General features: G+C 48.0%; 5 protein-coding genes across 5 annotated transcripts; all 5 read right to left on the reverse strand.

Annotated features, from left to right (window-relative positions):
- Positions 1-29: 29 nt before the first annotated feature.
- Positions 30-6,330, reverse strand: P175DRAFT_0461774 (ECM29 family proteasome component). Its single transcript, XM_040894773.1, has 3 exons — positions 1,302-6,330; positions 881-1,229; positions 30-750 (listed from the first exon to the last, which is right to left on the reverse strand). Exons 1-3 carry the CDS (start codon positions 6,216-6,218, stop codon positions 356-358), a joined length of 5,661 nt encoding a protein of 1,886 aa, XP_040750623.1. The 5' UTR covers positions 6,219-6,330; the 3' UTR covers positions 30-355.
- A 163-nt stretch (positions 6,331-6,493) lies between these two features.
- Positions 6,494-11,587, reverse strand: P175DRAFT_0461778 (putative SNF2 family helicase/ATPase). The gene is made up of 5 exons (XM_040894774.1): positions 11,345-11,587; positions 11,098-11,279; positions 7,826-11,045; positions 7,301-7,758; positions 6,494-7,237 (listed from the first exon to the last, which is right to left on the reverse strand). Exons 1-5 carry the CDS (start codon positions 11,376-11,378, stop codon positions 6,680-6,682), a joined length of 4,452 nt encoding a protein of 1,483 aa, XP_040750624.1. The 5' UTR covers positions 11,379-11,587; the 3' UTR covers positions 6,494-6,679.
- A 775-nt stretch (positions 11,588-12,362) lies between these two features.
- Positions 12,363-14,130, reverse strand: P175DRAFT_0461782 (uncharacterized protein; the record flags this gene model as incomplete). The annotated part of the gene is made up of 2 exons (XM_040894775.1): positions 12,363-13,883; positions 13,944-14,130. The coding sequence occupies 2 exons, from the start codon at positions 14,128-14,130 to the stop codon at positions 12,397-12,399; spliced, it is 1,674 nt and encodes a 557-aa protein (XP_040750625.1). The 3' UTR covers positions 12,363-12,396.
- A 1,115-nt stretch (positions 14,131-15,245) lies between these two features.
- On the reverse strand, positions 15,246-16,334 carry P175DRAFT_0440732 (CCDC90 family protein; the record flags this gene model as incomplete). Its single annotated transcript, XM_040894035.1, has 3 exons — positions 15,246-15,303; positions 15,365-15,698; positions 15,788-16,334. The coding sequence occupies 3 exons, from the start codon at positions 16,332-16,334 to the stop codon at positions 15,246-15,248; spliced, it is 939 nt and encodes a 312-aa protein (XP_040750626.1).
- Positions 16,335-16,793: 459 nt separating this feature from the next.
- Positions 16,794-19,339, reverse strand: sec53 (phosphomannomutase SEC53; the record flags this gene model as incomplete). Its single annotated transcript, XM_040894075.1, has 7 exons — positions 16,794-17,043; positions 17,109-17,183; positions 17,263-17,579; positions 17,634-17,696; positions 17,784-17,889; positions 18,665-19,204; positions 19,272-19,339. Coding segments are annotated over 7 exons (1,419 nt in total), but the record flags the coding sequence as incomplete, so codon positions are not given.
- Between the last annotated feature and the right edge of the window lie 949 nt (positions 19,340-20,288).

Consider the following 20,288-nt stretch of genomic DNA (forward strand, 5'->3'; position numbering starts at 1 on the left):
GTTTACTGGGCCCACCTCTCTCTCAACTCGCAGGGTTCATTCTTCGTAAGATTTGTCTGATCTGGAATTATTATATTACTTTAAGTAAACGAGGACTCTGTCCTAATTTACAAATCCCAACAATAACTAAGTGTCAAAGTGTAACTACTTGGGAGTGAGTATGATTTATTACAGGTACGGTACTATACTGTACAATACAATAGTCTATTTCAGGAACAACCCATTAAATAGGTATGTATGTATGTATGTATACTCCGTACCTCAGATCTCTGCGGCCCCGAAGGATTAGTTGCAGGAAGGAGGCCAGCTGAAGGAACATCCATGTTTTCTTGGATTATTCGAGAGTAGAAATCAGTTATAGTTGTCCCATCACCTGATCGAGCACCTGTCTGACAGGCCCAGATCGTTCGCCGTCTCTCCATCCCGCCACTCTCGCCCGGAGTCCTGCGTCTATCTCCAGGCCGGTCTCCTGGCACATCCCAACATACGAAGCGCTGGCCTGTGCACGCCCCTTTCGGATCGCCTCAACCGATCCGTCTATCTCGTAAGAAAGGATTCCCCCCACTAGCGTCGCCAACTCGCCTTGTATCGCCCCGAGACGATCATGGTTCGATGTCCGTGTGCCTAACCGGTTCAAGAGGAGGTGCAGCTCCTCGTAGAGAGTAATCTGCACATTCTTGTCTCCGCGTTTCAGCGCCTTGTCCAAAGTAGGCGGTAATTCAGCGAGATAACCTTTGAGGGCGGAATGCACTGTGGGGGGGGGGGAACAAAAGGGGGGTTTATTCGGCTTTACGTTAGCGCACTGGTCAAGTCCGAGAGGTCACCGGAAAAAAAAAAAGAAAAAAAAAAGGGCACTAGCGGTTTAGCTTGTTTAGCTTACCTTCGTCTTCTTGTTGTGGTTGCGTAGAAGCCTGGAACGCCGCCGGATTGAAGCACTGCAAGAGACATTTTACGCAAGCCACCAGAGTATCACCTAAAATTTGATTCGACTGGGACCCGCTACCTGAGTCGACATCCATACGGTCCCTCGCATCGTCATCCTCGTCGAGGTCATCCAGCACTTTGGAAACAATGCGCATGGCCTCGGGCATCAAGTTGATATAATAGTAGTAGTTATTGTTGTTGTTGTTGTCTTGCGTAACTCCACCAAGGGCGACTCCACCAAGAGCGACCAGGCCATGTGGACGATATGCAGGGTTATTCCGCTTTGCCTCCCGAATGGTAATTGTCTTTACTCAAAAGTCAGCAAAACTAAAAAAAAAAAAAAAAAATACTAGTTAGTTATCACTTTTCCTGCTTACCTTCACCAATTCTCCAAGCTGTGGCTGCTCATGCCACAATCTCTTCGCTTGGCCCACAAACCTCACCAACGCCTTCAGCACCGCTTCTTTCCCATCCCAGGTCTTCCCCGCCAGGGCCTTTTCCAGAACCGGCCAGACAGTCTTACTCGTCGCGAGGTCCAATTCCGCATCCAATGATATGATGGCATCTGCAATTGCCAAGGCGGCCGTATGTTTAATCGCCCATCGGGGGGAGTCTAGATTGTCAGCAACCAGTTTCGTAATTTCCTGGATGTATAGCGAGACGGTGCGATTATTGCCCCCAACGTTATCCTGCCAGGTTTTGTCAAAGACCTCCCGGACATGCTCGTCCAAATCATGTTTGGCAACGAAAACAAACGGTAATGCTGACGACGCAAAGCCCATGAATCGATCGTTCGACAACTTCGCAGCTGAATGGAGGATCTCGGCGGAAATAACCCGTTGGTTGGCCTCTTCGGCCGTAAGGTAGAGGCTTTCGGCGTATTCGAGCGTCTTTAGCACACGCTCGTCTGAAGCTAGCCGCATCAGGTAGCCAATTGAGCTACAGTACGAGGCGCTAACTGTGTCGTTCCGGTCCAGCACGTATTTGCCAAGGAGTTGGATGAAGCGATCCGCATAGGGCTGGAAGAGAACCGTCCTCATGCTGAGGAGGACCAATACACGGCTGCATCCTACTTTGGATGGGAGGCCGACCGCGCCGCGAAGAACGCCTTCCAGTCTGGTCGCGAATTCCTTCATGCTGGCGTCGTCTAGCATGTCGATCAGATATCGTTCAATCACTTCCATCATGGGGGATGTGCGGATGCTGGAGAGTCGCATCTTGTCGATTTCTTGTCCCGTTAGCCCGTACTTGTCGGCGTTCAGGTGCACATAGTTGACGGCCTGTGGCTCCAACGAGCTAAGGCAATTCAAGAACTGTTCGATTATGCTTGGGACAAACGATCGCAAGGGCCCGTGAGCGCTCTTTTTGATTATTTGGATCAGAGCGCCGAGGGCAAATCCTTGGACCTCTTGAACCCCGGATTCCATGCCCTTGTCGCTCAACAAGAACGGAATCGTGCTCTCCAGCATCGTTCTCACGCGTTTGGTGTCTGCCTCACCACTCGTTTCCAGCGTGCGAATGACTGCGTTTGTAATTGTCTGGCAAAGCTTCAACGCGCTGATCCTGACGGTCTCTTTGATGTCATCAAGAAGCTTGAACGCCTTGGTGAAGATCTCGTCCACGTACTTGGCGTATGACTCCGGCTGCCGACCCGAGATTAGGTCGGAGATCGCCGCACAACTTGCCTGCCGGACGCGCCATTCTCGACCGCTCATCATGCTCTTCAAAAGGTCGGACATGATCTCGTCGAAATGGCTGGTAATAACTGCGTTGGGATCCTTTACTAGCGCAAGCCAAATTGTGTTCATCGATCGCTGCACGTTCGGGTTTGGATCAAACCTATACCGGAACAGCTTTGGGTAAATCTTGTTGTTTTTGGCGAGATAGCCGTTCACGCTGGAGTCGGAGAAAATGCTGCTGATGCCCATTTTGCTGAACGCGGCACGATTCGTCCAGATTGCATTATTAGAGGCCAAGGACATAAACCGATACACAAGAGTCGGATCGCCTGCCTCAGAAGCAAGATTCATAATATCCTTATAGGTATTGACAGAAGAGCCCCCGCCGGTAGGGAGAGCTCCTGGCTCGAATAGCTCTGTATTGCCAGTGACTTTCCCGCCTCCTAGGCCGGAATTGGTCGCAGTAAATGAGTTCACTAGATCGTGCACCAAGTCGTCCTTCAGCTCCCGATCACCCATCTCGTAGACAAGACTCAGCCCTTGAGCCCCGGTTTCCTGAACCATCTCATCTCGGTCCCCAAGAAGACTGGCAAAAGTATGCTGACACTTGCGTAAACGATCCTGGATCTCCGGCATATGCCCACAATTCTTGACCAAACATAGTAACCATATGGCGGACGCTTTCCGGAGAGACGGTTTTGACGCCGCACAGTCCGCGATCACCTTGTCGCACATGTCTGCAAGTACTGAAGTGGGAACTGTGGAGTCAGGAAAGTGATCGTCGACATCAAATTCGGGGGCTAGTGCTTTGGAGTTCCACCCTGCTACTGCACCACACAGAGCCGCCCCGACTGTAAAATGGACTTCGGGGCTGCGGATCTCATGCAACCCAGAGAGGGCGTCGAGGAATTTCTTGAACTGCGGAGACCCGTCCGGAAAGGCCAAAGAGAGTAGCCCGATCGCTGTAATTGCCACGCTGCTTTCAGCCTTCGCATCTTGCACCAGCTTGGTCTTGACGGTATCCCACTCAGCGTCCGATCGCCTATCCGGAGACAAAATGCCCGAAAGGCTGAGTTGTCCGATAGCGACCTGAGCTGACTGTCGGAGAAGGGAGTCGCGGGAGGTCTCGATCATAGCAAAGACTATCTTAATAAATCCATTGACTTGCGCTTCCGGTACTTTCTGTATGGCCTTACGGAACGCAAGCCTGCTCAGTAAAAATGACTGAGCAAGCATTGCGCCTCGGACCTTGAGAACTTTCTCCCCAATAGCAGATTCCCACGACTCCAAAGCGGTCGAAAATTCCGTAACTAGCTCCACTAGATTCTCCACGGCGAAGGTAGGGTGTGACCCCAGGATACCCATTGCTCGTGCTGCCGTATTCTGAGCCTCTTGGTCGTTGCTGGACAGCGGACTTTTCAATAGGAGCGCTCGCGGAACCATAGCTCCAACTATGCCATTAGCCGCCAGCGAGCTGATACTGACGAAATGTTCTCCGCACTGTTGTAAACCTTGTCGGTTTTCGTGGATCAGACCGGCCAAGGCACCTTCTAGAAACATAACAACAGAATGTTGATCAGTAGAATAAAGGTATTGCTTCAAGGCCGCCCTTGTGCTTTCATCCGAGGACAGCATCACATCGAGCTTGGTTTCCCAATCTTGCTCTATGTCTATGTTGATTCCAGCCGCTTTGAGCGACTCCCAGAGTAAGATATTGCAGAGGAATCCAATCGCAGGAGCAAAGGCATTTCTGTAGCGGCTCGATAGTATGCCGGCTGCAGTCAGACCGGGAACTGCAGTGGAGGCCTCAGAGCCAAGTAAAAACTTTGTGGCTTCTGAAAAGGCGGGAAATTTAAACCATGAAGTGCTCGGTTCTTCGCCTGCTGGTCGAGCGGCCCATTTCTTCTCCTTCGCCGGATTCAAAAGTCGATACCAGTAGGGATTTAGGCCCTTTCTGCCTTCCTCCGCAATTTCCTGGTGTCTTTCTGACCCACTTGCAACAGCCATAAGATCGACCCAACGCGCAACGATGTCGCCGTAAGGTAGGAAGCGGTTTGAGAAACGCACTGCAGCATATTGTGGGCCCCGTACTACTCTGTAGCCTGTCATCGAGTCGTCTTCTCCGGGGTGATTGCCCATCTGATGGACCAGGAAAGGGCGCAGCTCCTCTTGGAACTTTTCATCCCAGCTATCCACTGAAGAGTTCAGAATGCTCCCCAAGGCCTGCTCAATGCTGACAAAAATTTGGGGACCGGAATCGTCAGAGCTCAGTGACGTAAACAGCCACCGGATCAGCTCAAAGCTAGAAAGCGTCTCTTGCCCATCATCCACCGCAAAGTCAACCTTAGGGAGCATAATGCCGATGCTCTCGTAGGCAAGACCGCGTAGGGTCAGATCGGTAGCGGGGAGCCTTTGGCCACTGGCGCCTGGGCTTGGCCAGCCCTGAGACCGGATGAAATCCATTAATCCCGTGATGATTTTCGGTGCCATTCGTTTGAGATCAGATGGAGAGCCCATGCGCACAACCCACGTCGTGAAATTGAAGATCTGAGTCCGCAACTTGGAAGCTTGAAGCCCTTGAGATGACCTCGCGGAGTCCGATAGGAGACCCTCTTCAATCAATCGAATAACATTATCTGTATGCATGGTCGCCCTGACTGACTTTCCTAGGGAGACCAGAAGTCTGGTCTGGAGGGAAGGGCGTGCTGGGGGCGCCCCATCCGCCGTCCCGGCACCGGAATACAGACTATACAGTTGCTGCACAACATCTGGATTCTCAAGGTCTGGTATGAACCGCTTTAGAAGCTCCTCGCCCAGATCCGAAAGGCGCGAGTTAGCGTCCGCAGAAGCGACGATAGCAGGGAACAATCGTTCTGAATCACTGAAGGCTCCGCTGGAGATCAATCTCAATGCCCTGACTTTAGTTTCCGTCAAGTTCAAACCGCCCTCTACAGACGGATCCCATGTCTCATTTACAGATACACCCTTATTCAGGAATGAATAATCTGCCGGGGATAAACCCGGACACGTAGATGAACTCTTATCTACAGGGAGAAGGAGCAACAACTTCGTAAACCAGGACGACAAAAAGGCGGTGTCCTGGTCCGAGAGACCTAAGCGGGACTTTAGATTCAAATCATCTTCGCTATCCTTCGGCGGAAGCTTTAATAGCGGTAGTAACCGTAGAACAAGATTGAAGACAACGGCGCCCTGGTTCGTGGCAGTTCCGATCTCGGAGATCCCCTGGAGCAATGGAACCAATATCTCGACTCTGGCATCGGGCCCCAGGCGATCAATCCCTTGCTGTAGGTAAATCAAATCGAAATGCCTGATGAGCTGGGATTTCTGCTCCTTGAACTGTTTCAATAGAGCCGCAACGGGGAGTTTAATCGCGGGGGCTTTAATTCTAGTGTTGACATGCTGGCATACTGAAATTACTTTGTTGCGGACAGCAAGGCTATCGGAGCTCAGCTTCAGCAGTAACGGTGCCAGGTATGTATTCAGAAGTGCATCGAGCTTCTGGTCGGTGTCTGCTAAGGCGATTCTAAGCTCTACCTTGGAGATTAAGCTTAACTCTCGGGCTTCGGAGCTGCTGGTCGTATTCTCTGAAGCCATGACAACAATTATTCAAGGGGACAAGGGTTGACTGTTCTCACACATTGAAAAAGAGGAAGGTAAGTGAAAGAATGTGTAGGCGTAGACTCAGGGACAAAGAATGAGAATCGGGGGGACGTTTATTTTATTTTCTACCCTTTAGGTAGAAACACTCGTCGTCATTAGTTGTGTACCTGAGGCCGCGAGAATAGCTGGATGATTAGTCATGATCCCGGCAATGATTTCTGCCTATAATTTAAGGCTACAATATCACTTTAAAAGAACTGTAGTTATAGGTTAGGTATTCAACTAGAACACTTATGATTCCCATGTCGAAAGAACTGTATACAGAGTGAAGTTTGCAGTAGATTGTTATGAAAAGGGATTGTTTGCTATCCTTGCTATCCAACCATATAGCAAGCACGATGGGTTTAATAGATCCAAGATGGGACCGGCCCAAATTGAGGAACATATTGCAAGACTTATTCATGGGTCTTTGAAGCCTCTATCCTTTGCTCCGCCGCTTCCGCTCTCAGAAACCTTGCCACATCCCCCCCAGCAGTCAATGTATCGCCGCGGACTTCCTTGTCTCTAGGGCTACCAAAGAGACATTGCCAAAGATCGTCCTTCTGCACGAGTTCGCCACCCCACGCACCCCCTTCCATCAAGTTAGCTAGCGAGGCGTCTTGCATTTCGAGAGAGTTCGCAGAGTCGATAACGGCTTCGCTCAGGTTATCAATCATAGCTCCATTCACATCATTGCCAGAAGACGCGGGAGAATGCGCCTTTTCCTTTTCATGCTGTATAATGTGAGCTAGCCGGCGAGACACAGAAATGTCGTAAATCGATTGTTCTACTGTATCAGAGATAAGGTACATCCAGACAGTTGTTGGTCGGTGTTGGCCGATACGGTGCACTCGTGCAATAGCCTGGAGCTCGATCGCGGTGTTGATAAGCGGCTCACAGAGAAAGACGTGGGTTGCATTAACTAGATTAAGTCCTGAGGAATGTGCTTTGGCGTGGAGGAGAAAACATTCAATCTAATCCCCCATCATTTTAGTCGCTGTCTTATATTACGGAGGAGGAGTGGCGATGGGACTTACCGCTGGATCGCTTTTGAATTTTCGTATCCCATCGGGGCTATCAACACTGCTGTATCCGATCTTAAACCGAGTAAAAGCAGTACCCATATATTCTAGGAAGCTCTTGTACTGTGAGAAAACAATAGACTGAGCACCAGGGTCGTGCTCGCGTAGCCATAAGATATGTCTTGCCAGTGTGTCAATCTTTGTTCCGAAAGAACTTGGAAGGTCAATATTCTTGATTTCGTGCAATGTGCTAGACCCTATATCAGTGTATATACTATTGTTAGATGGGCGTCCGAGCTCAATCTTGGATGATGACTTTTCCTCCTGTACCACGAATTCCTGGGGCTTATAGGTAATCTGGTAGAAGTCGTTGGCTTTAAGGTGCTTTTTGCAGATTGGACAGGAACGATGTTGACGCCACCATAAGCGGAGACAGTCTTTGCAATACTTGTGACCACAGACTGTTAAAACTCCTGTTGGGAATTAGCCAAAAAAAAAAAAAGGTCAAGAACTAAGGGCGATGTTTTATTGGGAGATTACCGATTTCAAAGCTTGTCTGGCAGATGATACAGATTTTCGAGCTTTCGTCTGGGCCAGACTCATCTCGTAAATGAATAAGATAACGTCGCTTTGCTTTCAAAGAGGAGATTTTCGCGTCAACGGTCTCTTCCTGCATGAGCTTCGAGTTGAAAAGAGCCTCATCCAGCGGTTTCCCGGCACTTTCTTCATCATACGGCGCCACAGTGTCTGAAATTTGCTGTAGCTGGCGGTAGTATTCAATACGGTGGTTCATGGTGTCTCGAAATAGTTCGACTTCCCTCTCCAAACCCGCCGCAACCTTGGTTTGCTCCGTGGCAATCTGGCCTACATTCTTGAGTACCAGAGTGATGATCTCCAGCTCCGCACGAGCTCGTGAGCTCCCTTGGTTTGCTTGCCACTCGAGCGACGTTCCCAGGCTGCGTAATTCGGTGATAATCCCACGAAGCGAGCCAAGTGTAGGATCGGGTTTCAGTTCACTACGAGTGTTCATAATCTCCAGAAAAAGTGTCGGGGAAGGACCCTCTCCCTTCTGTGCTTGCACAATACCCCCTTTAACTTCATGGGCAATGAGAATGTTCTTCTGGCCCGTCAGGGCATCGTGACGATCGGCGAAAATCGCACGCAGTGCTTCCATGTAAACATACATTTCGTCTTGATGCTTTGTAGATCTCTCGTACTCATCACCTTGGAGCTCAGTGTCATCTTCTTGGTCAATGAGCGACTCCGAGAGAAGGTTGACCATTTTCTGGCGCCAGTCGTCATACTGAATAGCATGCTTGTTCATCACGTTACAGAACTCTTCTAGCTTGTCTAGCACCCGGCGAGATTCGAGTCCCTTGCTATACAGCAGAGGCTTCATCTTGGGGATATCCACAAATTGCTTTTTTCGAGACTTCTCCTTAACCATTTTCATGTGGCGCTTGGCCTTTCGAGAGATCTCGGAAAGCATTTCTTGGCGAATCAATTTTGCTTTTGCGTACGCCTCCTCTTCTAGCCTGGCTAATGCTTGGAAGTCCTCGGATTCGGGCTTCGTAAGCTCAGGATCGGACTTGATTTGGTAATACGCATTTCCAGTGAAGAAAACGGAAATATGTTCAACTTCGAGAGCAGCACGCAGCCTTAGGCGGAATGCATTCAGACGAGGATTCTTTTCTGTTTCCTCTCCTTCAGCGTCGCTGTCGACATCAGACGACCCTGCGTTCTGTTCACCATGCGAGATAGTGGGTGGGTGTTTCTTGCGCTCTACCTGCAACCGTTCTCGACATTCCTGGACGATCTCGCTCGCTCGGGTCAAAGAGCCTTTCCAGAGATCAAGTGCCGGCTGCCGACGTTTGGCATTTTCAAGTAATTGACCCCGACGAAGCTGTGAAAGGAGAAGCGTACGTTCTTCTGCATGTATGAGAGTATCGTTTTGGTCAATCATTACCTCCAAAACCTCGCTCACCGACCGCAATGGTCCGTTGCCGGTAGCAAAGCCTCTGCGACGGGTTCCTGCGGGATAGAGGCAAGATTGGCGAAGCCTAACCAGCCAGCTTCGCATCTTTTCAATCACCCACGGATCATTGGGGTCCCACTCATCATTACGAGGCGAGCCTGAGAAATCCAGACCGCACTCATCACACATCTCTTCATACAATTGCCTATAGTGTTGTTCCTCAACCGCGGTGAAGGGAACGGTAATGACGACTCTCTTCTGAGGCGGCAGGTGAAGCTCGCCCCGAATGCGATCTTTACTATGCCTTAGCGCAATAGTATTCACAATTCGCGAGAGGACGGGGGTAAATCTGTTACATAGTCTTCTCCAAATAAAGCCGCAAAAGGGGTCGTAATGGAGAAAGAGCAACAGTCCAAGGAGATCGGTTATGTCCTTGCGAAGAGGAGTCCCAGTCACAGCCCAAGCCATCTGGCGAGGAATGAGGCGGGCAACTTTGGCTGCGTTACTAACTCCGCTCTCGATCATTTGAGCTTCATCTAGACAAACCCGCCACCAGGAAATCTGGACAAGAGGGGACTTCCTAACCTCGAACCTTTTCTCATGCCGTAAATTTCTCTTCGGAGTATCTCCAGCGTAGTGTATTTCGCGCGCGAGAACGTTGTAGGTTGTAAGCACAACATCGTTGTCAGCCATAGTTTCAACCAACTCTTGATCAGACAATGTTTGATGGCGCTGAATACCGGTATAATGGAAAACTTGAAGTTTCGGTGCGTGTAGTTCAATTTCTTGTTTCCACTGCTCAAGAATAACTGGCGGTGTTATGATAAGCGTGGCACCGGTTGGCCTTAATCCATTCGTACCAGCACCTGCAAAGGTTTCTTCGGGACGGAGAATTCGGCGGTTAAGGCACATTAGTGAGATCATTTCGACAGTCTTGCCTAGGCCCATTTCTTCAGCCAAAATACCGCCCTTCAGGTATTTTTCCACATCATACCAGCCAGAAAGGTCCCTGGTGACAATCATGTACAGATGGCTGGCAAAACAGGGGTTTCCATCTGCATCAGTGATCTGCTGGAAAGACTCCGGTAGATCATCATTCGGAGGCTTTTTAATCGGGGTCACTTGTCCATCTGAGTCGAGCTCCATACCTTCTCTTCTCAAAAGCCATCGAACCGCCCGTCGTTGAAATGGAAAAAGCTGGCACTCTATCAGACTGCTCGTCACCTCCGCTGATAGCGATGGAGTGTCTGGAGGCACATGAACGTTGTCATAGAAATCACGAGGCGACCATCCATCCCCGCCGACCGGCATTCGATTCCGTCGCTTACAACTTGACCCTTCAGTTTCGTCCTCTTTTTGTCGCATGGCGTATTTAGAGAATGCTCTCACCGCTGGATCCATTAATTTTTGATCATCCGAGATATCCAGCGTATCTCTCCATAAAATGATCGTTTCAAGATGAAAGGACCCACTATCTGCAAGATACCGAAGAGTCGATTGAGAGCACGCAGTCGGGGGTCTCCTGTGATAGCGATCCGCGCAGATGAGCTTGCTTGCAAGTTCCAAGTCAGAGCCGAGTTTAACCACCTCTGGATTAGTAAAAACATCGACGAAAACAGTTTCTCGCTCTTCTATAGTCTCTAACTCTAGAACGAGTGATTCGGAAATCGCCTCGCTACGCTTGGATGGATGGTTCCTGGATGCCTTGATGAACACGGGTAGTTTGCGGTCGGTGTCAGTAAAGCCATTTTGTCCATTCTGAGCCGACTCCGAGCGGCCAAAGTTCTGTAGATGCGTCAGTAGAGTGCTCCATCAACTTAAGTAGCCAGTGGCATACCAGACGTAAATGAAAGCGTGCAAGGGGAACATAGCCATTCGGTGCTCTACACTCCGACAAACCATTGTCCTCGCGGAGGCTCTGGGGTCCATATGTCACTTTGCGACGTTTATTGGAAGGACCCTTGGCCTCAAGCTCCGCAATGCGCGTGAATGCTTGAACCAAAGTATCCGGGGGAGCGCCTAGAGACATAGGAATGATTAGCAACTGATCCATGTGTATGCAGGGAGTTGAGCCTGGGATGTACACGGATAAGAAGTCTCTGCTTTCACCACGACCATCCTGCATACTCTTGATTCCCTCCTCGTATCGTCCTCAGAAGAGAAGAGGAGGAAGTCAAAAGGCCGAGCTGTCAGGCTTTATCAACAGGGTCACGTGTTGATAACAATAGCACAGCTTTATCAGAGTAAACACCCTTTTAAGTCCGGCATTATAACTAAGGGTGGACCAATAACTAGATATATATAATATAATACTGTATCAGCTAGAAATGACCGTCTTGACGCCTTTTTAGCTGAACGGTAACTACTCCGTCTAACTGACACTAAGTAGAATCCCCGACACACGGCTAGTGAGACGCGGAAAAATCCAAATTCCGGTTGTCGCGTTGTAGGTATATTTTCTTCAAGTTACTTTCTATAGCAATTATAGTATTTTACTACTAAAACCTATGGTAAGGTGCATCTTATAAATTTGTTAAGTTAACAGATAACTAACTAACTAGTTAACTAACTAGTTAGTTATACTACCTTGCTTAATAATGGCCAAAAAGGTCGAAAGCGCCTAAAAGAAGGTACTTAAGGACGACAAGTAATATAAGCAGCTAAATAATAGGTAATACAGGACAGGATATTAAGCATTCTATGAAATTTATTAAGAAATAAAGACTTTACTATCCCAGGATATTTAAATACTACCTGTAATATCTAGTGGTTCCTGAGCTGGTATCACACCCTTTAATATATTCAACCAGTCGCTTGCATTGAACAATCTGAATTTAATACTTAGGTAGTTGCTTCATCTAATATAGCTAAATCACTATACTATATACTCCATTCTCGCAAAATCCTATAGATATTTTTTCCATGTTGTAGTAGATGAAATTATTTTGGTATTGAGATGCAATGTTGTCGCGTGTCTCACTAACTATAGCTGGTGGTGTCTCACTAATAGGTCTGGGATTCTAACTTCATTGAATGGGCATATCTACAGAATTACCAACTGAAAAGTTCTGCGAATATATGTAAATAATATAACTATATTTTCACTATTATTGGGTTGTTCCTCACAGTGAGTGCATTATTGGAAATCCTCTGTATCAGACACTACGCTCCCATTTACAGCCCGTACCGCTCTCCAATATGCCTTGCCACCAGCATTGCTCTCAAAAACATCAGAAGTGTCGCCAAAAGAAGTCGAGTTCTTATTGCCTGTGCCAGCACGATAATGCGCTTGACCCCACTGTTCAGTGTGCAAACGTAACGGCCCATGCGTAAGGCTATATGTGGAAACACCAGGCATTCCAGTTGAGTCGATTTCAAGCCCTGTCCGCATCCAAGCATCAATTGTAAGTTCAGTATCTAGATTCGCATAAGTCTGATTCACGAATAAAGGGTACTCAAAGCTCAATTCTTCCGAACTACCGCCTCCCTCAAGTTGGCTGATCAATGCCCTTCCGGATGTATGTTGGTCATTTCTTTGGCTTAGGCCGAGTTGGTTAAAAAGGCCAAAATTGGAGTATGAAAGGTTCTGACTCCAAGAAAATTCAGACGATCTTATTGTAAGTATTCTTTCTGCTGTAACAGAGTATGCCAGAGTTTCGTTTGCACCGGTTTGGTTTTGAACAAGGTGCCTCGTGGTGGTAAACGTAGGTTCTGGCGCTACCACCTGGGGTTTTCGATTGTCCGAGCGTGATGTGTTCTCCTTGGTATTATCAAGGTAGAGGTAAATGTTGCCCGTAATAATCCAGTATGACCCGACGGTGTCAGAAAGCATAGCAACACCATCTTCCGAAACATCTAATCCGATGACTTTGAGCTCGAACGAGTGGTACTCGCCATCGGTGAGCAACGGTAAGAAGGGAGAGATGTCAATCTCTGGCTCTCTCAGATCGAATGCGTCAATTCCAACAATCGGACGCCAGAACCCTGGCGCAACACCGCCAGTAAATATGATTGGAAATGGCCAGACGACACCAGCGAGAATCCCGTCAATGTATAGCTGGACCTCCCTAAAGGGAGAGTGACCATAGAGTTCACCAATAGTGCTATCGAATGCATACATGTCGGATGAGAAAACATTGGACCACCAGAATTCCTCCGTTGACTGCCCACATGCAGATATAGACACCACGGCACGAGAGGTTTCGGGGTCAACTTTTTGAAGTACTGTCGCATTGTCCGAAGGCACATTAAAGACACTCGAAGAATTGCTAGTGGACTTTTGGGCAGATATTGGAAGAATGATGTCCGGAGTTTTAACATTGTTCTCATATGAGAAATGGGCAGTCAGAGTCACATTGAATGAACCAGTGTAAATCTCGGTAATCAGGTTTCCAAGGTCAAAAATGAGCTTTTGGTGCTTCTTCCAGAGAGCATTGTATTGCGACATATCTTTGATGTAAGTCCAGATTATTCCATCTGCTGTAGGCTCTGCTGTCGATGTTCGGAATACCTCTGTATCTCCAAGAAACATAGTTGCTAGTCGGTCATACTGTCGACCTTTCGAGGTAACTGTAAGGTTCATTCGAACAGTATCGAACTCGCAATTGGGCGGCTCATAATACCCTATGCAAGAGTTAATATCCACCCCAGAAGAATGAACAAGGAGAGAGGATCTCAGCTTACCCACATACGGGTGGCCATAGCTGTAACCAAATACATGATCCAATAGTAGAATATCCCCATTGCAAGATGAAGGCTCACTACCCGGGACCGAAACGGGCTGATAGACCTGAAAGACGTCTAGAGCAGCGAAAGATGGAGAGATCAGATGAAAGCAAAGCCATATGACAGATCCGAAAATCAGCAGCATAATTACAACCAGAGACGCCTCTTCGCGATTTTGTGCACGTTTGACCTCCTTATAATACCAAACCCATGGGATTTTACCCTTTTCAAGACGGGCCAGGGGGATGTCGCGATAGGATTCGTGGTTAAAACCCAACCGGAAACCCGATCGCCTTAAGCAAGATTTCACGTAGACCCATGTCCATGTTGCAGAGACCCCAGACGCTAGGAGCAGTAGAATCCATCCTGGAGTTGCGATTTTCCCACTAGTTGGGGTAGTATGTGGTGTATCACTAGAGGGGACAGCTTGGGCCAATCGGTGGTGTAGTATCGACAAAGAGCCTGGATCAATAGCCATCGCTAAGCGTCGAGATAAGATGGGTAGTAGTAATGTGTTGTTTTGACATGCGTATTCCCCCTAATCTGCAGGGGCAGGAGCTTCTGGTGTCACTGAAGAAAGCCGCGTGCCTGCCTGAGAATTCCTGGGGTACCTAGAAGTACCTAAGTTAACCACCACGGGTACGGGTAGGGCTTCCTATTCCTCTATTTCTTTTGTGAACTCATCAGCCAGGCATAAAAAAAAAAATAGAGGAATAGGCTATCAACACACTGGAGACTACTTTTTCAAGCCAAATGTTCGAGAGGTATCCTAGTATACTGAGTGATAAGCCCTACGCTAGCCTCTCGTCACAATATCGAGAAGCCAAGAAGATCCAAGCATTATTATGTACGGTGTGAGCGCGCTAGTGGTGAGGAAGAGGGGAGAGATTTTTGTGACTAAATGAGTATACGTAGTCTCCTAGCCCCTCCCTGACCTCGTTTAGATAGTATAGTGCCTTTGGAGTAGTTCGAGTTTGATATCATGAAAGTTTTGGTTTAATCATATTGTCGGTTCCCCGTTCGAACCAGTAAGTATTCCACACAAAAGGCATGCATGCAATATTCGCTCCCAAAGCGCCGCGGTTGTCCGCATACAAGAGAATAAAAAGGAAAGGTGAATAAAGAGAGACGGATGGCTTCTGCATAAACATGGCCAATGAAGGGGATAAGTTATGGTACAAGAGCTTGATCTCGAACCGACCAGCTCGTTTATCATCGACTTGCAACTCGAGGTGTCTAGGCCCCGCTCGCGATAGTAACTTACATCAGAAGACGCCAGGCACCAAGAATCAGAGCGGCAGTACCAGTGCAAACACCCCTAATTCATTTGTTAGCACAGTCTGGAATTAACAGAGCGGAAGATATAGTTCCAGTCCTACATTAGCCACTGCAAGGTGGAGAACTTGACGGCCTCCACACGCTCCCTCAGTCCTGCAACTTCTTGCTCGATTCTTGTTTCGGTCTCTTTGATGCGCATTTCCTGGCTGTTTGCTTCTTCCCGAATGCGGCCCTTCTCGAGGTTAAGGTCTAAACGGACGGACGCTTGGGTGCGCCCAATTTCATCTCGAAGGCGCGAGTTGAGTTTCGCAAGGTCGGCAGCAATCTTCTCATGCGATGAGCGGGTGAGCTGTGCCTCTGTGGAGTCGGTATTGAGGAGTTCCGAGCGGAGTTTCGCAAAATCCACTTTCTGAGTATAAGTAGATCTCTCAGTATCTAGACAACAGTGAGCAATAAGAACCATCAAAACACGCCATGCTAAAATAGGCTAACACGAGTATTCCAAATAAAACGTGGCTACTAACCTTCCCTCAAAACCATTGTCCGAGTAAGATTCTGAATCGACTCTTGAATAACATCATTGAGAACCCTCATCATCGCGACGGCCTGCTCCTCACTAAATCCCTCGTTCTTCAGTCGCTGAACAAACTTCAATGTATCAAAATGATGGTCTCGCTGGCGCGGGGTAGAAGCGTGAAAGGCGCGGCGAGCGGGCTGGAATGTAGCCACATAAACACCGTTATAGCGGACTGGGTTACTCAGAGGCTTCGTGGTTTGACTGTTAGTGGCGTTAATCGCTGAGCGGGGAAAGCGTCGTGCAATCGAGGGCGATATGCTAGTATCTGGGGATGATGTAGAAAACGCCGCAGAGCAGTGGGCTGACAGCAGCGGTGTTTGTGGCTGCCATGGCCAAGTCTTCCGAATTTGTGTCCGCTGTTGCTTTTGTCGCTGCCCTGTTGAAAGAGGGGTAGAGTGAGAAGCTGAGAGGCTGGTTCGAGTAGAGGAGCCGTTCCACGTCAGGCGAGGAAGGATGGAACGCGGAACTTCGGTGACAGATTTTTGAGGTGCCATTATCACAGTTGTTATAGCCGACGATACATGGAGAATGCGGGAGATGAAAGAAATGAATGATACTACAAGAAGAAGGTTGATTGAGAGGTGGATGCCCGGATCCTTCCGTTTGACCGTTTGATAGTGAGTTAAGGGACATGGAGTTTTATGATGACTAAGCACAATCATTGTGACTTGATTCGCCTGAGCAGCATCAATACATCCATGGATCCCTGAGATGGATGCATGCAGCACGGCTAATACTCAAAAAAAAGCCCAAGCAGTACTACATACTCTTCTTTCAAGGATGAGGAGGAAGAAAATTGGTGAAAGATGCGCATATCTTTGTCGAGTTTCCAGAACATAGAGTAAATATGGTCACATGAATAGATGACTAGATCTTTCGTCGTTTCCAACATCAAATTATTATTATAATGTCGTATATGCCTAACAGTCATTTTTGAGATCTGCTTTGCCAATCTATAGCTGGAAAATTTCCTTGAGCTTCTGCATGGTATCCTCGGGGTCCTTAACCGCATGGCCGATTGTCCTGGAGTCGTCGTAGATTTCCCAATCGTTGCCTCCGGGGAAAGCCTTGTCTCCGAAGAAGTAAATATTCTTATATTCGACACCAGAGATCCCCTTCTCAGCCTCAACGTGTCTCAAGCAATATGTCTTGTCCCAGCCGGTAGGGAACACATCAAAGGAGATTTGACCACCGATAGAGTAGCTGTACGATTGGAAGGTTAGCGATGCCTAGCCAGGCAGAGGTAGAGAACTGTTCTTTCAACTTACGTGAGACCGTAGTCGGGGAATTCCTTCTTAAGGGCGTTCACAAGGGTCTCCCTGACCTTATGTACTTTGTCGTATCTAAAACCGCCGTCAGAGCTCATATTCTCGCCTCGTCGGGGCAGTTGGAACACCAGGGCAGTACAAGGTCAACACATACTCTTGGAACTCATCCCTCTCCTCGACACTGGCGTTCCTTCCAATTGGGCTGACGTTGATCATTCCATTACGGAACTCAACGAAGGTTCCGCGCTTCTTGGGGATATTCAGGTTTGCAATATGGATGAGGCAGAAGTTCACCAACTTCTGGTATTTCTCCTCTCCAATCCATTGGATAAAGCTGTTTCCGGTAAGGGGCTTCCCCAAACGGTACGCCGTCAAACCATTTTCAGCAAAGCAAAAGTCAAAGAGCGAAGTCACGTTCACGGACGCGGAACCAAGTTGTTCTTGCTGCTTGGAAAAGTCGGAGCCACCCACCTAGACAATGGGTAAGATTGAATATCCATCGTAAGGGGGGATGAAAGGACTAACGTATCCAACGGCACACTTCTGGCGTAATGCGGAGAGGAGTTGGAGCATCTCTGGGGAGGCGGACTGTAATTGTGAACAAGAGCCGTCAGTATGGGAGTTGTTTCAAGGTATGGCTATGCAAGAATAAGACGATGATGCAGGGTGACGTACCCTCCTTGCTGGTGTCAAAGTATTATCAACATCGAAGAGACAAATTGTGTCCTTCAAGGGACGGTTCTCCAGAGCGGGATACAATCCTTCGACGGTAGCCATGGCGCTAGATCTTGATGTAAAAGTAACGGAAAACAAAGTAAGCGAGGTAGAGCTTTGGTCTGGGCGAAAGCAAATGCTTGTACAGACGAAGAGAATTCAAAGTCAATTGAAATCGGGGAAAAGGGGGGCAAGCTAGGTACATGTAAAGAAATAAGTGTCCTGACCGCATGCGGTGAGAGAGGGGAACTCGACCAGTGGTGGGGCTACAAACATACTATGAAGAGTACCTAAATTTTAGCTTCAACAAAGAAAGATCTTGTTTACTCTGGAAATATTTTTAATTTCCTTCTTCTTTCAGTATCTATTGTTATTCTCATGTCCTAATCCATCATTAATTTACAACTACCATGGAACCCTCTATCTTATAATAGTTAGTTAGTTATACTACGGATACTCCATAAGCTATTCAGGCTTGTAGTTAGTTTTACCGTTTCCAGCTTAGCCTCCCGATACACTGTCATCACCACCACGAGGGAGGCAAGCTGCTCTGGTTACCTAGGTAGCATATCTTGTTGGTTTTATGATGCCGTATCACACGGGGAGACTAACCGCTAGCTAGTCCAGAGAATGGTAGTTAACTACTTGAAGCTTGATTGTTAAGACAAAACCAACCACCTTCATAGATATTCGGCTTTATAGGAAACAGAAGTTTGGCGCTTTTTAATAGTATGCTGTTACAGGAAACATGGCAAGGTGATTGATCCCCTTCACACATCGTTCTATTGATTGCGCTACGGTTATAGATTGTAAGAATCCTCATCCTCGTCCATCCACCCTACCGCCCCATTGTATGCTGAAACACTTTAGCCGCCAACTCACTGAGTAACCTTGCCCGGTCATTAGCCGGAAGCTCCAAGAAAACATCATAGACACTTTTCCCTCTTGCATCTCGAACAGCGCCCAGTCGATTCCCCGCAACCGCCCCAGCCAACGCACCAGGAGCATTCGCCACGATAAATCCAAGAGCCCCACCACTAATCCCACCAACAATCGACCATAACCGGGACGTCTGTCGTGCGGTGTTCGCCTCATCAGCGAGCCCTTCCTCTCTTAACATCTCCTCGAACACCGACCCGAACTGCTCGGATGCCCGTTCCTCGCGATCAGCGGACCCGAACCCAAAGGACGACCATGAAAATCCGCCATCGGCTCGGGGCCCTTCTTCTTTTTCTTCTCTGCGCCTGGAGTCGTATTCTTGGCGACGGGTTTCGTCTGAGAGGACGTAGTAGGCATCGTTGATTTCCTGGAACTTGCGTGTTCGGGCTGGTCGTTCTGGAGAGCCCTCGGGTACGCGGTCGGGATGCGATTTCAGGGATTCTCTACGTAGGGATGTGATTAATTCATGATAATTAGTTAATTATCGTGCGGTAGGTGCTGCTAACTAACCTCTTGTATGCGATGCGGATTTCTCGCGGCGTCGCGTCGGAGGATACTCCTAGTACTTTATCTGGGATATGGTCAGTATATTCCTTAGCAAAAGTATAATATATATACAATAGTAGAAATATCCTCACAATAATCTGGTAGCTCTGTTCGTGGGTAGGTAGGTGTTAGCTCTATTCCCTGTAAATTGTAATGTCATGTAACTAACTTGGCATCTTGTTGGGAGGTGAAGAGTCTGAACTGGAATAAAAGACCGGAATGTACAAAGTAATAGTCTAGACCTCCAACTGGGGGTTTATATATATACAATAATAATAATAATAATATATAGAGAGAAGTCAAGAGAGAGTTGTCGTTTGTACCTAGGTAAGTGCAGGAGGGGAAGCAAACGAATGGTTGGGCCTGAATTTGGTCGAATTGGTGTCGGGACGGCATGACGTGCTGGGTTTCCAGACTGTTGGATCCTGTTAAAAGCTGCCAGAACCCAAGAATCCAGAAGTCTTTTAATTTGATAATTATAGCTAGCCTCAATTTTACAGCTACTGGATATCTACCCTAGTAGGTATAGAATAGAGAGCCTAAGAGAGGTCCCTGATCCAGGAGTCCTGGAAGACATACAGTTGCCTGAGGCCTTCATGTCTCTCCCTGAGCCTCACCACCAATCACCAAGAAGAATAAACCAAACTAATGCCAGCCACCGACTTTGCTGCAGATTAGCAGCTGCTCGGTTTCACCTGTGATGGGGGGGGGCCCCTCTAGTTTCTTCCTCAGAGGGTCGGTCAGATTATCCCTTCTTCAACCTCCTTCAAAACAGTCATTTATCGAACTGTCCACACCAGTTGAGAATTGACGCTTGATTCCTCGTTCCCCACTGTTTTCGGAGCAGAGTATACAGAGTACAGGACTCGTAAGTATCTCCTATACATCTTTTCAGCCAGACTGGGTCCAGGAGAATAGCGGTGGGGACAGCCAATGCAGCACATAGTCTAAGTGTGCTGTTGTGCAGTCAAAGACTCCGCA

This window comes from Aspergillus ochraceoroseus (genome assembly GCF_002846915.1).
Source record: "Aspergillus ochraceoroseus IBT 24754 chromosome Unknown P175scaffold_6, whole genome shotgun sequence".
In the NCBI taxonomy this organism is placed as follows: Eukaryota; Fungi; Ascomycota; class Eurotiomycetes; order Eurotiales; family Aspergillaceae; genus Aspergillus; species Aspergillus ochraceoroseus.

Coding starts and splice junctions, on each gene's coding strand:
- P175DRAFT_0461774 (XM_040894773.1), bottom strand. CDS start 6,218: ATGGCTTCAGAGAATACGACCAGCAGCTCCGAAGCCCGAGAGTTAAGC. Junction 1,230..1,301: donor AGCTTGGAGAATTGGTGAAG/GTAAGCAGGAAA, acceptor TTTTGAGTAAAG/ACAATTACCATTCGGGAGGC. Junction 751..880: donor ACCACAACAAGAAGACGAAG/GTAAGCTAAACA, acceptor CCCCCCCCACAG/TGCATTCCGCCCTCAAAGGT.
- P175DRAFT_0461778 (XM_040894774.1), bottom strand. CDS start 11,378: ATGGTCGTGGTGAAAGCAGAGACTTCTTATCCGT. Junction 11,280..11,344: donor AGCAGAGACTTCTTATCCGT/GTACATCCCAGG, acceptor CTATGTCTCTAG/GCGCTCCCCCGGATACTTTG. Junction 7,238..7,300: donor AATTCAAAAGCGATCCAGCG/GTAAGTCCCATC, acceptor ATGGGGGATTAG/ATTGAATGTTTTCTCCTCCA.